The sequence below is a fragment of the Antechinus flavipes genome, chromosome 1 (assembly GCF_016432865.1).
Source record: "Antechinus flavipes isolate AdamAnt ecotype Samford, QLD, Australia chromosome 1, AdamAnt_v2, whole genome shotgun sequence".
Lineage (NCBI taxonomy): Eukaryota > Metazoa > Chordata > Mammalia > Dasyuromorphia > Dasyuridae > Antechinus > Antechinus flavipes.
In genome coordinates, this window is record NC_067398.1 from 42,679,499 (window position 1) to 42,695,522 (window position 16,024).

Consider the following 16,024-nt stretch of genomic DNA (forward strand, 5'->3'; position numbering starts at 1 on the left):
TTCTGAAAACATCAACATAAAAATTCTTCCCTTTAATGTGAGTTTGTAGTATTGGGTACAGATGTTCTTCTTACCATTTTTTTTTTTGGTGGCAGATTCATTTTTTTGTCCTGCTACAGACTTAGATTGGACTTAAATTTCATGCCTTTTATTAAGTGATGGAATCCTTGTCAAAGAAATTAAGAAAGCCGAGCTTTGACCTTAACTAGCTTTATCACAATAAGATGCCTTGGGAAAAAGCTTCTCCCCTTTCTCTTGAGTGATGTCCAGAAAACTGCCACTTGGGAGTTAATTGAGCAGTTAAAGTCATTGGGAGCTGGGTGATTAGGAAATGGGTTAGCAGGCTGCCTAGGGAATCTTTAGGCCTTGATGACTGTGATTAGCTTTGCCTAATTTTAAGTTGTTTATTTATGGTGGCCTGGTTACTGGAAGTCAGTCTGTCAGGCTTGAGCAGCCAGGTGATTCCATGTTTAAATAAACAAATAGGGTTTGCTTTTCTGTGTGCATTTGTAAAAATTCAGGGACCTGAGATTCAAGGTCACTTGATAGGTATCACAGTATAGTCACATTGTCATCCTTATGGGAGAAAGCAGAAGAATGTTGTGGAGGGGAATGGGAGACTTCAAGTGAAAGACCTGGGGTCCCAATCGGGCTGTTTCTTATTGCCTGTGGGACTTTGGGCGCCTTAATCTCTTTGGATTCTAGTTTTATTTTCTGTAAATTGAAGGGGTTGGATCAGGTGGAACGAGTTTGGTGTTTAAATATACTCAAAATACATAGAATTGTAATGGAAACCAATTATACTGGAATATTGTATTTGAATATATTTTCTTTTTTGCAGATTTAAATTTTTTATTTAAGCTTTTTATTTTCAAAACATATGCATGTGTTACTGTTTGCTTGCATTTTTTGTTTTCCTTCTCAGATTTTTTTCTTTCTAGATCTGATTTTTCTTGTGCAAGATAAATGCATAAATATGTATACATATATTGGATTTAACATGTATTTCAACATATTTAACATATATTGTACTACCTGCCATCTAGGGGAAAGGGGGGAATGAGGGGAAATTTGGAACAGAAGATTTTGCAAGGGTCCTTGTTGAAAAATTACCCATCCATATGTTTTGTAAATAAAAAGTTATTAAAAATATGCATGAATAATTTTCAACATTCACCCTGGCAAAACCTTGTGTTCCAAATTTTTTCCTCCTTTCCCTCTACCCATTCCCCTAGACAGCAAGTAATCCAATATATGTTGAACATGTGCAATTGAAAGTATATTTCAAAGTATTTAAAAAACCCATTTCTCAGACCCCAGGTAAGAACCCTTAGTTCTAGCTGAATCTTAGTATTTTGTACTTATTTGTGTCATTCTGGAAGTCAGCGACTGTTGTCTTTCTCTGTCTGTTTCCCTAGCAGCACCGAGGTGTAGTGGGTAGGGAGCTGGCCTTGAAGCCAGGAAGACCTGATTTCAAGTGTTGGCTCTGATCCACACTGGTTTTGTAAATGTGGGCATAGCATTTAACCTCTTCTTGCTCTGGGTAACTCTCCAAAATAAGTTGCAGAGGAGCTGACTTATCTTTGTAAAGGGAGTTTTCACACTTGGGATTGCCCTACACCAGTGAGATCATAAGTCTGCAAGTCACAAGCTCTCTCTGTAGCACATTGGGACAGTAGTTGAAACCCTTAGAAATGGTTTTTGAATTAACTGGAATCAATCTCCAAGGTCTTATGCAATCCTGGGGTAACCTTGGGGTTAATTTTAAGTATTCAAATTTAGCTTTAGTTTCAGGGGTTGCTAACTTCTTAAATCTGAATTTTGTGTAGGTGGAAGAGGAGATCTTAGAAAACCTAATTTAACACAGTGAGTGCAAATGTGTGTGTGGAAAATAAAGATTGAAAAAATTACAATAAATGGATTCTTTTCCATCCTCAAAGCTTTTTGTGAAAATGTTTGTGTTTCATACAATAAAATGAACATTTTATTTCAGTGTGATTTTAGTCTTCGGCCTAGTTTAACACTGTAATAGAAGAAATTCAGAAGATCATTGTCATTTCTCTGAATGTTTCTATTAACAGCCATCAGAGAAACCACCTCTATAACACCAGTTAGGGTAGGGTCTTATGAACTAAAACTCTTTAAGGAAAGTCAACTCAGGAGAGAGAGAGGAAACACTGAAGAATTACATTTTAAAGAAAGAAAAATAGACAATTCCCATGAGAAGGAAAAATAAGAGTTTGTATAAAGAAAATAGAATTGCTTGGCAGAGGATTCATCAAACTTAGATCTGAAATGATAGGAAAAAAAGGACAGGTAATTGAAGAGAAATACAAAAGTGCCTGTAAAATTCATGTTCTTGTAAGACTGTTGAGAGTACTAAAGCTTAGAAGGAGAAGTTGGTGAGAAAAGTGGGGAATAATAGAATAAATTTGTTTTCACCTCCCTGGGTGGGAAAGGAGAGGATCAAAGAAGGTGTGGGATGGCTGTTTCAAAGGGGATGGGACCTTGTCAAAAGAGACGAGACAGAGCTGCTCATTTCTTATTTTGCTTCTGTTTTCTCTACCAAGTAGAATGGCTTTTGGACTAAAAAGGATAGAATAATATTGGCTAAAAGTGAGTTGTTACATAAGACAATTTAGGAGATGGTAATACTATTGGCTAGCATTTCTATATGGCCTTAAGGTTTGCCAAATGATTTACATATTTTATTTCATTTAGTAAGAGATCAGCTAGCAGCCCTAGATGCATTCAAGGTATTTGGCTCAGATGACCTACATCTTTGACGATTGAAAGAACTGGAGGATATAGTTGTTTGAACTCATTGTCAGTCATAATTCTTTTTCTGAATTGTATTTTATTTTTTCCAATTACATGTAAATGTATTAACATTTTTTTCCAAAATATAATTTTGAGTTCCAAATTTTCTCCCTTCCTCCCTTCCCTCCTCTTTCCTCAAAATGGTAAGCAATTTGATATAGATTATAGATGTGCAATCATGTGAGACATTTCCATATTAGTCATGTTGTGGAAGAAAAAATAGAACAAAAGGAAAAAAACCATGACAAAAAAAAAAAGTAAAAATAGTGTACTTTGATCTGCATTTATAGTCTATCAGCTCTTTATCTGGATGTGAATGGCATTATGAATTTTTTGGATTTGTCTTGGATTGTTGGGAAGAGCTAAGTTAATTATGATTGGTCATCACTCAATGATGCTGTTTGTCAGTCATAATTTAAAGATGGTGGAGAAAGGGAGAGATCTAAAAGGTACAAAAAAGGGGCTTGTATCTAGATTTTCAGAAAAAGAAGAGAGCAGACTCTGCAAAGTATACATTTCTCTGATTTTCTTAGAAAAGTCAGTAAATAGTAGTGCACATCTAGAAAAGGAAGTGGTGATTACAAGGCTAACCTGCATTCGTCAAGAAAAGGTTGGACTAAATGAAGCTTACTTCCTTTTTTGACAAGGTTATTAATTTAAACAGATGATCAAAGAGAATGCCATATTTAAACATTAGGCATTTGATAAGAATTTCATCTGATTGTTATGGAAAAGGTAGAAAGATGTGAGTTAGATAATTATACAATTAGATATATTTGGTTAAAAGACTAGAATCAATATAGTCATTAATTCTTAAATGTCAGCTTGACAAAGTTTCTGGTAGAGTGCCTCAGATATCTGTGCTTGGCCCTATATTATTTTATATTTTTATTAATGACTTGGATAAAAAAATTGCCATACTTACCAGATTTTGGGTGATCCAAAGCTTTGAGGGGAGCCAACGAGCTGGATTCATGGTCAGGATCCAGAAAATTTTGGCACTGTGTTAAATGTAATTTAGCACCTTTTGGGATGTTAGTATATGATGTAGGGCAGAGATGTCAAACATGGGCCTCAGGCAACCAGCAAAACACTCAAATAGGGCCAGAACCAGATTAAAATGTTATTAGAAAATAACAAAAATAAATGAAAGTATAGTGCAATGTAGATAATGTTAATTTATAGTTTTCTAAAACATAGTGGCCAGAGTGAATTCATTACTGTGAGAGTTTGATGTCACTAATCTGAGTTTGATGCCACTGGGCTACCATATTACTTGTTACTGCCTCCTTATTTATTGATTCTTTTCCCTCTAGGTTCCAAGGCAGGTTAGTGGGTAGCTATGGAATAATCTTCTCCAATACTAAAACCACAGAAAATTTCTTCAGTTCCCACTCCAGAGAAAAATCAGCAATATCTTTTCTTCTGTTTTCTAGCTTTCCCCTCTCATTCTCAAAACCCAAATTTATAGGTTTATCCAAACTCATTATAAATGATTATTATCAGTCAACAAGTATTTATTAAATACTGACTACATATCAGGCAATGTGCCAGATGCTGGGATAAGAATGAAACAATCCTGATTCTGGGAGACAAAATTCATATACATACATATGTGTTTGTATAAAAATATACATCTGTATATAGAAATATACAAGTATATATATATATATAACATATATATACACATACACATTTTATATATACATATATTATATAAATATATAGATATATAAGCACACTTGCACATTTAGATTAAATACAAGGTAGTTAAGTGCATTATAGTTAGGGAAGTCAGATCCTTGGGAGGATCAGGAAGAGGGTTCATGTGGAAGGTGATGTTTGTAGTTAATCTTAAAGGAAAAGACAGATTCTATAAGATCAAGGTAAAGAGAGAATTCCAGGAGGAAGGCTAGTGTGAAGGCATGGAAATGGCAGGTCATGTCATATGTGATGAATATAGAGAACAGTTTGCCAAACAATTTGTGTTGACATTGTCAAATAACATGAATACTCAAATGAACATTTAAGTAAAATTGTAGCTGTTTGCAATGGGAGGTGAAAGAATAGAATTGCTCACTGGGATTTTTTTTCCCCCAGTCCCTCCAATGCCTGCTGCCAAACAGACTGATGTTGGCCCCAATTCACCCCATTCTGGTGGGCACACATCCATTTGTGTCTCACTCTTGCCCCTCTATGTCCTTTTTGACACCCCAAAGTGGGCAACAAAGTCAGAAACCATCAAATAGATTGAACTCTCCCTAGAGGCCATTATTGATGTTGTCCCAGGGTTCTCTCTCCTAGCAATGTTAGTGAGAGTTTCTGTGATCTTCAGATCAAAGCTTCTGGCCTTAGGGAGGCCACCAAAGTCTTTGCCATCTGGTGAATAAGGTCAATTTCAGTAAAATTGTAATCCTTTTACTTGAGTTCAAAAACTTAACCTTTCAAGGTACAAGACAGAAGTCATAGAACAGTAGTTTTTGTGGAAAAGATCTGGGATTGTTATTGGATTTCATTCTCATCTATAAACAGTTTTCTATAGAGTAGCCAAAAAATCAATTTGATCTTAAGCTGCAGAGAAAATAAGGAAGTGTTATTATCCTGGCCTTTAGACTCTATCTGCAGTATTATGTTCATGTTTGGGCCCCACAGTTTAGAAAACAGATTAATGTACTTCAGAGTATCTAGAGGAAGGTAGCCAGAAAGGTGAAGGCCCTTGAATCCATTCCATCTGAGAGAGGATCAATTCAAGGAACTTGGGAATGTTTATCCTGGAAAAGAGAGGGCTCAGGTAAGCAAATAGCTCTTTTCAAAGACTTTAAAGCCTACCATGTGGAAGAAAACTCCAACTTGTAGGGTCCTGGACAGCAAGAATAGGGTAATGAGTAAAGTTGTAAAGATAAGGAAAAACTCAACAAAGCTATTCAACAAAATAGAGTGAAATATTTGGGGATAAAATGGGGCAGCTAGGTGGGATAGTAGGTAGTTACTACAGCAGGATTGGAGTCAAGAAAACTCATCTAAATGAGTCCAGATTCAGCCTGTGGGTAAGTCACTTAACCCTGTTTGCCTCAGTTTTTTTCATCTGTAAAATGGATGGAGAAGTAAATAGCAAGCCATTCCAGTATCTCTACCAAGAAAACTCCAAATGGGGTCATGGAGAGTTGTACACAAAAGTGTTCCTTTTATCTGAACGTCTTCAAAAAAAAGTCAGATGAACATTGGTTTCACATGTTTAATGAGGATTATTTTCCAGATATAAATGTACTAAATGGCCTCTCAAATTCCTGCCAACTCTGTAATACTATGAGTGCTGAATTTGAGTTTACCTGTCTTGGGTTTTGTGTTTGGGTACCCTAGAGTGAAAGGACCTTAAATATGATCTCTTGTTAGAATGCCAACCTTTTCTCATTCCTCAGACCTTTATTATTGAGGATTTTCCTTTATTTATCCTATTTGGCTATGCTAGTTATGGCAGCATGAATGAAGGAGACAGGAAATTGTGTAGAGAGATCTCCTAGTTAAGTGTAAAAGCTTCTGAGTATTTAGATATAGATTCATAATTTTGAAGTGCACCCAAAGTAGACTAGCTGGATTGAAGGCAATTTTTAATTTTCAAAAATGTACATTTTCATTTATATTCTTTAGCCACACTGCTGAGCTTTAATTGGTGAACTTTCCAATGATAGGGGGTGAGGAATAAATTCATTCCTACCATTATTTTGCTTAGAAACACTTTGGGATGCATAAGTCAGTTTTCATTGTAATTTTCCATCTTCTATATCGATATCCAACTTAGTAAACATTTATTAATAATCTCTTATATACAAGGCATAATGCTAATTGTTGGAGATAGAGATACTAAGATGAAAAACAGTGCTGTACTTGCCCATAGTTAACATGTAGTCTAATATTCAAGGAATCTGGAGAAGGTATTTGACCCCCCCAAAAATGTGATAGAAAGAAGAATGCGATAAGGACAAAGGGAAGTCTGGCAAAGAACTATACAAATTTTATGGTAGTGTCAAGTAAGAAATAAGCCAAGTCTTCTTCCCAGCTCTTCTTGTCAGAGGTTATGGAATAAGGAGCATATAGCTTTGGAAAGGGTGCCAAGATCTAAGATATTGTCAGGAAAAAACTGTCAATGAATACCAGAAGATGAAAGAAATATGAGGGAGAGCTAAGATAAATGGGAAATCAGAGGTCCCAGTGCAAAGGGAGGGCAGAGAAGGTTAGGACTGAGTTTATAATTGGGGAATGATGGAGGTGGCAGATGGCTGCTAGTGGGTACTGCCTTCCCTGCTGATTCCAAGCATCTTGTGTAGCTTGGGTCCCAGGCCAGGCATTGTACCAACTGACTCCATAAACATTTAGATTCTGACCAGGTATCTCAAGAGTAGACTCTTTTGTTAATCAATAGATACAGTGCAAAAGTTAACAGCATGACACTTTATATGGAAAAAGAACTAGATGTTTTAGTGATTCATAAGCTCAGCATATGATATGGCTGCTGGAAAGTTTAACTTGGTCTGTTTCATGTCAGAAAATTTTCTGATTTTTCAATCCGCTCATCAAATTTTGTGACATGGGTTGCATGGTCAGCAAAAAGTTTACTCTGCCATGTGGGACTTCAGTATAAAGGTGGGAAGAAAGAAGAATGGGGAGAAAAATGTGAGAAAATAGGGTACAGGAGAAAAAAAATGAGAAAAACCAAAGACTTGTCCACTTGCCTTTTTACTATTTAACTAATCTTTTTAATACATCAATATTATTAAATGTCTTATCTTCCATATTGTGAATGTTTTGTTCTAAGAAAAGAATTAGTAGGTGCTAGACCTGGACAGCATCAAATAACATTTTTAAAAATGAAAATAATCACTTTTTAATAAACAAGAAAAGACTTATCAACATGCAAAATGTGAATATCCCTGTGCCAGCTATCTTTGCCACATCAGACAACTGACCCTTAAAGCAAAGATCAGCATTTATAATAAAAAGATGAAAAAAATTATATTGTTATGTAATTATTAAGATTCAATCCTGAATTTGTTAAACAAATGATAAATTCACTATGACAAGGATAATAAACATTGAATTGACTATAATAATTTAATTCAAAGGTCAGACTAATGTAAATTAATTGCTACAACAGGGAGGTCATAGAAGTCCAGAAAGCTCCTTAGTCAACAAACATTTGATTTCTTCACTAAATGCAGAAAGATAACTGCCAAAGACAGTACCATGTTAGGATATAAATGTTTGAGGAAAAGGATGATGGAAGGCTATGGGCAGTATTGTCTCATAAAGTAGAGCGATGAGTAGAGGGAAAAACCAATCCAAATAAAGATTGGCAAGATATCCAAGGTATCCCAAGGACATTCATAGATGAAAATGGAAAGAAGCCTACAAACAGAAGAAAAATAAGAAAAAGAATCCCAAACACCATTACAATAAATCATTTTCTTCATCAAACCACCACTCTTAGACCATACCACCACAGTTAGTAGAAAAAGAAATGGTACTGCAGAAAACAAAGATAGGGAAAGCATCTGACCTAAATCAAACTTATATAAAGGAGATCACCACTAGAGGAACACAATTGTTGGGGCATTATGCAGCCAATTTATAAGATCTCTAAAGGAAGAAAAGATAGTGAATATGTGGGGAGAAAATACCTTGGGCCTTGTTGATAACAAAAACAATTGACTAAGAAAATGACTGTTGACCTCTAACACCTATATTTCATTTTTACAAAATCATTATGAGGGTCATTTCTGTGTAAAAATTGAGGGCATCTTGATGAGAGTGTTAGAAGGGCCAAATAGACTTTTGCAATGATATTCAATAGTTGACTACCTATTTAGTATTTCAAAATTGACTGAAAAGTGTAGAGACTTTAGAGCCCTTTGTCTCTATTACTTGTTGATTACAGAGAATTCCACTGTGTAGAACAAAAGTTGCCTTCCCAGGTTCCATCATCACAAATTAACTCCCAACTGTACATCAAGATAATTCAAGACCCCTTGGAAGATATCACATCATCTATGACCTAAACATTAGGTAAGGCATAAAACAGGAAGGTACACATTCTCCAAAACTATTCACCACTGTCATGGAGGAAATCAGGCATGAGGTTCAGCTTGGGAAGGATGGAGAAGAATTCCAGATGTTCATCTCTTTGCAGATGACATTATATTGATTGAATTAAATTCCAAGATATTCTAGAGCCTCATAGAAAAGCTCTGTAATTACTCAGAAGATTTTTTTCATCATATTCAGTTCAAGACCAACTGAATAAAGTAGAGTGGTTTCTTGTCCAGATTCAACTTTTATTTGAATGAACACTCTGCAAAGCTTTCCAACAGAATGTATATATCTGGAACAGGCAATATTGATCAGTAGTAAGTTGGGCCTAGAGCTGAAAAGGAATAGGAGAGTAAACTAAATTGATTTTAAGAGATTATAAAACTCCCTTACTGACTCTAAACTTTTCACAACAATAAAGGCCCATCTTTTCTTTTTTTGTTTTATTATTTTATTGTGAAGCAATTGGGGTTAATAAGTGGTAAATGGCTGAGGTTGGATTTGAACTCAGGTTCTTCTGACTCCGGGGCCTGTGCTCTGTCCACTGTACCATCTAGCTACCCAGGCCCATTTTTTTAAATTAAAGCTTTTTTACTTTCAAAGTATATGCATAGATAATTTTCAGCATTCATCCTTGCAAGACTTTGTGTTCCAAAAATTTTTCCCTCTTTCTCCTTCCTTAGATGACAAATAATCCAATGTATGTTAAACATGTGCAATTCTACACATATTTCCAACAATTATCATACTACACAAGAAAAATCAGATCAAAAAGGAAAAAAAGAGAAAACAAAAAGCAAGCAATGAAAAAAGTCAAAAATACTATGTTATGATCTACATTAAGTCACCCCCAGTGCTTTTTCTGGGTGCAGATGGCTCTCACCATCACCAGACTATTGGAACTGGCCTGAAACACCTAAGTGTTGAAAAAGCCACGTCCATCAGAGTTGATCATCACATAATCTTGTTGCTGTGTACAATGTTCTCTTGGTTCTTCCCTTAGCATCACTTCACTTAAGTCTCTCCAGGCCAGGCCCATCTTTTCAATGCAGAGATTTTACAAGTATTGCTATATGTCAATGAGACCTGGGACACCACAGCTTTTGAATTGGAGATGAACATCACACAGAGAACCATGGGTGTGAGCCAGCTGCAACATATCACTAATAAGGAATTCTGATCAACAGACAGTAGCAAGGATATCATTTGGGAATTAATTGTACTCCAGAAAGATAAGATGGGTTGTTCAGGTGGCAAAAGGGAAGGATGCAAAGTGGAGACCCAGAGTAGAGTGTTTCAACAGTGCTCTCACAGTGTTGAGCTTTAGGAGGACACTCTTTTGTTGGGTGGACCCATTGTGGGAAGATGTGGGAAAAACACACAAGGATGAGTTACAATCTGTGTCACTGGTTAGGGCTTTCCAGATTGATGGGACTGCAAATCCATTTGAGAGTTTGGATCTTCCTGAATTTTAAATTAACCTATCTCTTTGTGAGGAAGATAGCTATTTTGTCGGTTCATTCCTCTGTTTACTTGCTGTGACATTAAACTAGCTTTTAATCGTTGAGCTTTTTGCCTTAGTGAATATCAATTCTGAAGCACTGTAATCTCTCACAAGCCCATTTGATCTTCTGAAAAAGCGAAAATCTCTGAGGAAAAGATGACTTTCCCCTATTGTCTTGAAGCTGCTGGAGCCCTTGAGTGTCCAGCTATCCCAGGTGGATTTAAAAGCCCAGAGAGTGACAATAAATTTGTGGTAACTGCAGCCTCAGCAGGTTAGCACATCTGGCTTTCCTCTTGGGGGTCCCCTAGTGTTTCTCTTCGGAGAGTGGATTGCAACAGGAGCATAGTGTGAGACTGGCCGGAAGTCGTCTGCAGGCACAAATGGTACAAGATCAGATAAAAAAGCAGGCTCTCCCAAGCCCTCTTAACAACAGGAAACTTTCCAGATGAGCAGTCTGCTAGGCCCATCACTCCTGGACTTTCCTCCTCCCCCACCCCTCCTCGCCCTAGATGCCCTCCCTATTTGTTGACTTTACAGAGCTTTGTTTCCTTCCAAGGGAATGATGGAATAAGGCATTCTCCAGGTCACTAATGCTTAATTAATGGGGAAGCCATTGGAAGCTTCCAGGATTACCAGGAAGCCTTTAACGTAATCCTTTGTTAGTGTAATTGTTGCTAGAGACCCCTGGGAAAAGTAGAATTAAAAAAAAAAAACATAACTGTTTTGTGTAGGTGTCTTTTTTTTTTTTTAAACTGTGGCCCCTGGCAAATTTCCTAGCTGACTACCCACCCATCATAAACTATAGTGGGTGGACCAGTCTCTCTAGTTTTAGGAAAAATGAAAAAAAAAAAAAAAGGAACAGAAATGACATTTATTATTTACACTTAAATGGATAGCAGTAGGAATTTGTAACTGAGAAACTTTTTGATGACAACCTTCACCCACGAGCAAAACAAATATCACAGGCTCCAAGGAATATTTGAGAAGGATGGTATAGGATAGTTTGTCCAGCAGAGCAGCTCCACGTGTCACAACCAGGTTGCTCAGAAACACATCTTTTAAGTTCATTTCTCCTTCTGCAAAGAACTGAAGGATTTTGGCTCTGCTTACCTGGTGATGGTGACAGATTTGAAGGGAAGTAAATAACCTGACTCTCTCCCACTTCATTCTCCCTAAGGGCTGGACAAACATTTTCAGGAGCTCTTCTGAGGAGAAGGAGAGACATAGAGGTCCAATGGTCAGTTTTTAAATTGGGGTCTACATTGATAGATGGCTTTTCTCAAAGAAAAGCCTCCATCTTCTTGGGTCTCCAGAGGCAGTGTTAAGAGTAACGAATGGAATCGAGAAGAAGCATATGTTGTTTGAGTGTAAGGAATTATTTCCTAATAATTGGACCTCTTTCCTTGGGAGGGAGCAGAACACCCTTTTCTCTGTCCCTTCCAATGGCGGTCTTAAAACAGAAGCTGAAATAGGGGATCTGATTTAGCTCCTGGTTTTTCCTATGTGGCCTTGAGATATCCTCCAAGTCTGTGGTTTTATGGGCTCTGATCTCACATTCAACAACTCTTGATGGCTTTTTCTGAGGTTTGAAATATGTAAAAGCAATTTTATTTTTCCTCAGAAATTTTCATCTGATTATTGGACTTAAAAGTATACTGATTATCAGTGAATGAGTCCTAAACCTTCCAAAATAAACCCAAGTTCATACTAAGATAAGCATTGACTATCAAGTGACTTTATTTGGAATACATTATCAGAAAGGGGAAATATAATGTTGCTTAAACCAATTGGCTTACCTTCAGCTCATAAAAATACAGTTGAGATTACATAGGATAAAAATACAGGATACTGAAGAGAACAAATGCTTGGTGGATTGTTCTTTCTGTTCATTACTTGTATATCTATTCTCATTTCCCAAGTGTCCATAAACTGACTATTGTTTAAAGCCTTGTTATGTATTCATTGTTGTTCCCTCTCTCTGTAAACAAATTCATGCCTGATGAAATGTTGTTTATCCTTCTTGCAGTGACAGGATTGGATTTTTGAAATAATAGTTTTTTTCTCCCTCTATTCTTTTTTTCCCCATCACAAGAATAGGAATGCTTCCATAATTTATTTTTAACATTTTTTCTAGAAGTATGAGAGGCTGGCCTCTATTCTTTTTGGTTACAGAAAGTGAAGTAATTCCTCTTCGAAGAAAACTTGACATCTAGGAAGCCATTTAAGAGTGAAAATATTTTTATACTCTATTTCAATCATCTTGGCCTTTTACAAATTCTGTGTACTTAAATTATTTCTGGTTTCCAGAAGGTGCTAATAAATAGACAGAAAAATGAATTTGAAGTCAGGAACTAGAGCAAGGAAGATGAGAGAGAAGTCCTTAATCATCCTGAACACCTTGGGTAATATTTGATGATTGGTTATAAACCTCACCTGTTTATGTGCTGGCTTCCTACACACAATTCTGTTTTTAAAAACAACATCATCAATATGGCCCTTATAACATAACTGCCACTTCTAAATATTTACCCTTCTGATGAAAGCTGTTATGATGACTCATGCCAGTATTTCTGTTTATATTTCTCTTTGGGGTTTGTGTGTATATGTATATGTGTGTAGGGTCCTTGGGGAGAAAAGTAGTTTCACATGATTAAATGGGGATGATGGAGATAGAGGAAACCTACAACTTTGACTTGCTTGTTCAGTGAAGTCCTGTTCATAGAATCTTAGAGCTGTTGTTTGTCTTTCATTCTTGAAGAGGAACATGACATCACCATGACATGCAGATGAATTGTATTTAAGTGAGGGAGGACTGTACAAAATCACCTGCCTCACTTTCCCCTCCAGAACCATCTGGGTTTATTGGCCAGATATAGATCAGGATGACTGGAAATGGCCCTGATGCAGTGGAAAACTTTTGCCTTAAAAAGGCTTTTAAAAAAGCTTAAAAAGCTAAAGTCTTTCTCAGGACTCAGTTTGACTGAAGCAATGCCCAATTCTTGATATCCAGGAGGGGAAGACCCTCAGGGTTTCTGACTAAAAAAACAGAACCAATCGCCATTTACAGTCATTTTGAGCCAAACCCTTGGATCTGTTGTTGGCTAATCAATGAGAGTCTGAGTGATTTGGGGTTAAAGGTTGGTCCTAGTCCTTAGCTAGTACTAAGATATCTTGTGATGTTTCTGTGATCAAAATTTACATTCCTTTGGGCAGAGCACCAATAAGTAAGGTATAATATACCCTTTGTGGACTGAGGGAAGGAAAAGGGAAAAAAAAAAGAAATGGAGCTATGTTGTCAAACTGGCTGGTTCTAGTTGGGTCCTCAGTGGGGCAGCTCCCATTCCTTCTCACAAAGGCTGTTTTTTCCCTTATTCTCAAAGAGGACCATGACATTGGGGAGATGATGCCCTGACATGCAGATGGACTTGATTTAAGGAAGGAAGGGCTGTGTGTCTTAGAGCTGAAAGAGAAATCCAAAGCCATTTAGTCAGTCAAAAAGTAAGCACGTAGAGATTATTTACTGTGTTCTAAATATTGTACTAAGCACTGGGGCCAAAAAGCAAAAGCAAAACCATACCAGTCCCCGAGGAGGTTCTATTCTGATGAGGGAAACAATATGTCCATAAATGTGAATATTGAAGGTATAAACAGAAAACATGCAGTGTGCAGAGTCCATAGTCAGAATAATGTAAGAGGGAAGCTGCTAGCTGGGAGAAGGAGTATTTGAGCCGAGTCTTGAAGGAAGCCATCAATTCTAATTATTTTACAGATATGAAGACTAGGGTTTAGAGAAGGGTGTTTTGCCCATAATTATTCAGCTAATAATCATTAGAGGTAGGATTCAGAATTTGAAGCCAGTTCTCTGCGAAATCCTTGGGTACTTCTCAAGACTTTAATATGCAGGAAGAGCTTTCTAGAGAAATTCTGTCTCTCTTTTAACTTTATCCACTTTATTCCATATCTGGGACTATGTATCTTTGAAATGTAGTACATGATTTTTCTTCAAGTCTTTCCCTTCTCTCTGAATATTCCCTGAGGTGAAGTGAATATGTTAATATATTTCATAAGTCAGTGCTCTGACTCCTTAATCACCCCTAAGTCTTAGCTGAGTTCCTTGTAGGCTCTTTATTTATATCTACTATAGATTGCTGAGAAGTCTCAAATTGCTTGCTTCAGGTGTGACTTTTATCAAGGAAGAAGCAGATCACTGTTGGAGAGTCCTGAAATTGAATTTAATTTTAGAAACTATATTTGCTGCATGTGTTTCACTTAACCCCTTAATAAACTCCTTGCCTATCAACAGTTGATTGAGACTTAGAAATCAACCATTTTGGAAAAACCGAGGCACCAAATGCCTTCCACTGACATTTTCCCTCAAAAGCATTCCTAGCTTTCTAACCATTAAATTTTTTTTTTCTTTTTTAGGATCCTCAAGAAAAACATGTCTGACAAGATGTCTAGTTTTCTGCATATTGGAGACATTTGTTCTCTGTATGCAGAGGGATCGACAAATGGATTTATCAGCACTTTGGGGTAAGAGCAGCTAATGTCTTATGTGGCAGGCTTTTAAAAAAACTTCATTTCAGTAACCTGTTTTAAAGTTCTATGAAAGGATTTTGTGTGATTGTGATCATTTTTTTAACCTGGTTATAATAAATATTATGGTATAAAGGGTGGGATTGTTGACATCAGTAGCTATTTTCTTCTTTTCCTCTTTTTCTTTCTCCCACTAAAATTTTTGTCATTTAAAAAAATATCTTTGCCTCAAAAAGCTTTTCTGAAATAGACTAAAACCTGTATTCATAAAGAGTAAAACCTTACAAGTTCAGGAGATGAGAAGGTATAGCTAGACAGCAGTTCATCTGAAAAAGATCTGGAATCTTTATGGCTCAGTGAAGCCATAATGTGACACATCGTTTCCCAACTCCCAAAAAACTCATGTTATCTTAGACTCCGTGGAGAGGCATAGGGTCCAGAAAAGGGAGATAATAACATCATTTTTCTCTGGTAAGATCACTTTTGCCTCTCACTCCTGAATGGTTCCTTTTAGAAAACCTCAAACCTCTCCAGAAGAAGGTGACTAGAGATGCTATATGTGGTATCCTTGGCAGACTTGGAGATGGATAGTTTAGAGAATAGGAAGATCTGGACAAGGTGGATGGTGGTGGGACATAATAATTATATTGGGGCATTTGAAGGGTTGGTCTTCCAGTGAAGGTGGGGTGACCATTTGTCACTGATATTTCAATATGTACTCAGGTACTCTCTGCTTGGTTCAGATGACCTTTGAGGTCATTTCCATCTCTGAGATTCTGTAGTTTAGACGAAGAGGATTACAATTTGAACTGTAATGTGGTAGCTGAAGTTTTCTATCTGTGGGGAAAACTTGCAAAGCCAATAATGAAAAAAGATTCCAGGGGGAACAGTTACCTATTTAGCAGAATAGGCTGTTTTCAGACACTTCAGAAGCTATTAATTATATACCAATAACACATGGTGGTTACAATAGGAACAGAAGCCCTGGCTGCTAATTAGAAGGGACTTAATTTGGATTGCTTTGTTTGCATTTTTCTCTTGACTGTGACAAAACTGCATGTCTTTAAAAATGTCCAGGAA

At 36.8% G+C, this 16,024-nt stretch overlaps 1 protein-coding gene across 10 annotated transcripts in view; it reads left to right on the top strand.

Annotated features, from left to right (window-relative positions):
- The window catches only part of ITPR1 (inositol 1,4,5-trisphosphate receptor type 1), a 390,069-nt gene that overhangs the window by 11,801 nt on the left and 362,244 nt on the right, over window positions 1-16,024 (top strand). For all 10 annotated transcript variants that reach the window (XM_051981182.1, XM_051981188.1, XM_051981197.1 and 7 more), the window contains exon 3: window positions 14,834-14,941. In XM_051981182.1, the coding sequence (XP_051837142.1) occupies window positions 14,850-14,941 (92 nt within the window). In that variant the 5' untranslated portion in view covers window positions 14,834-14,849. The remainder of the gene's footprint in view (window positions 1-14,833; window positions 14,942-16,024) is intronic.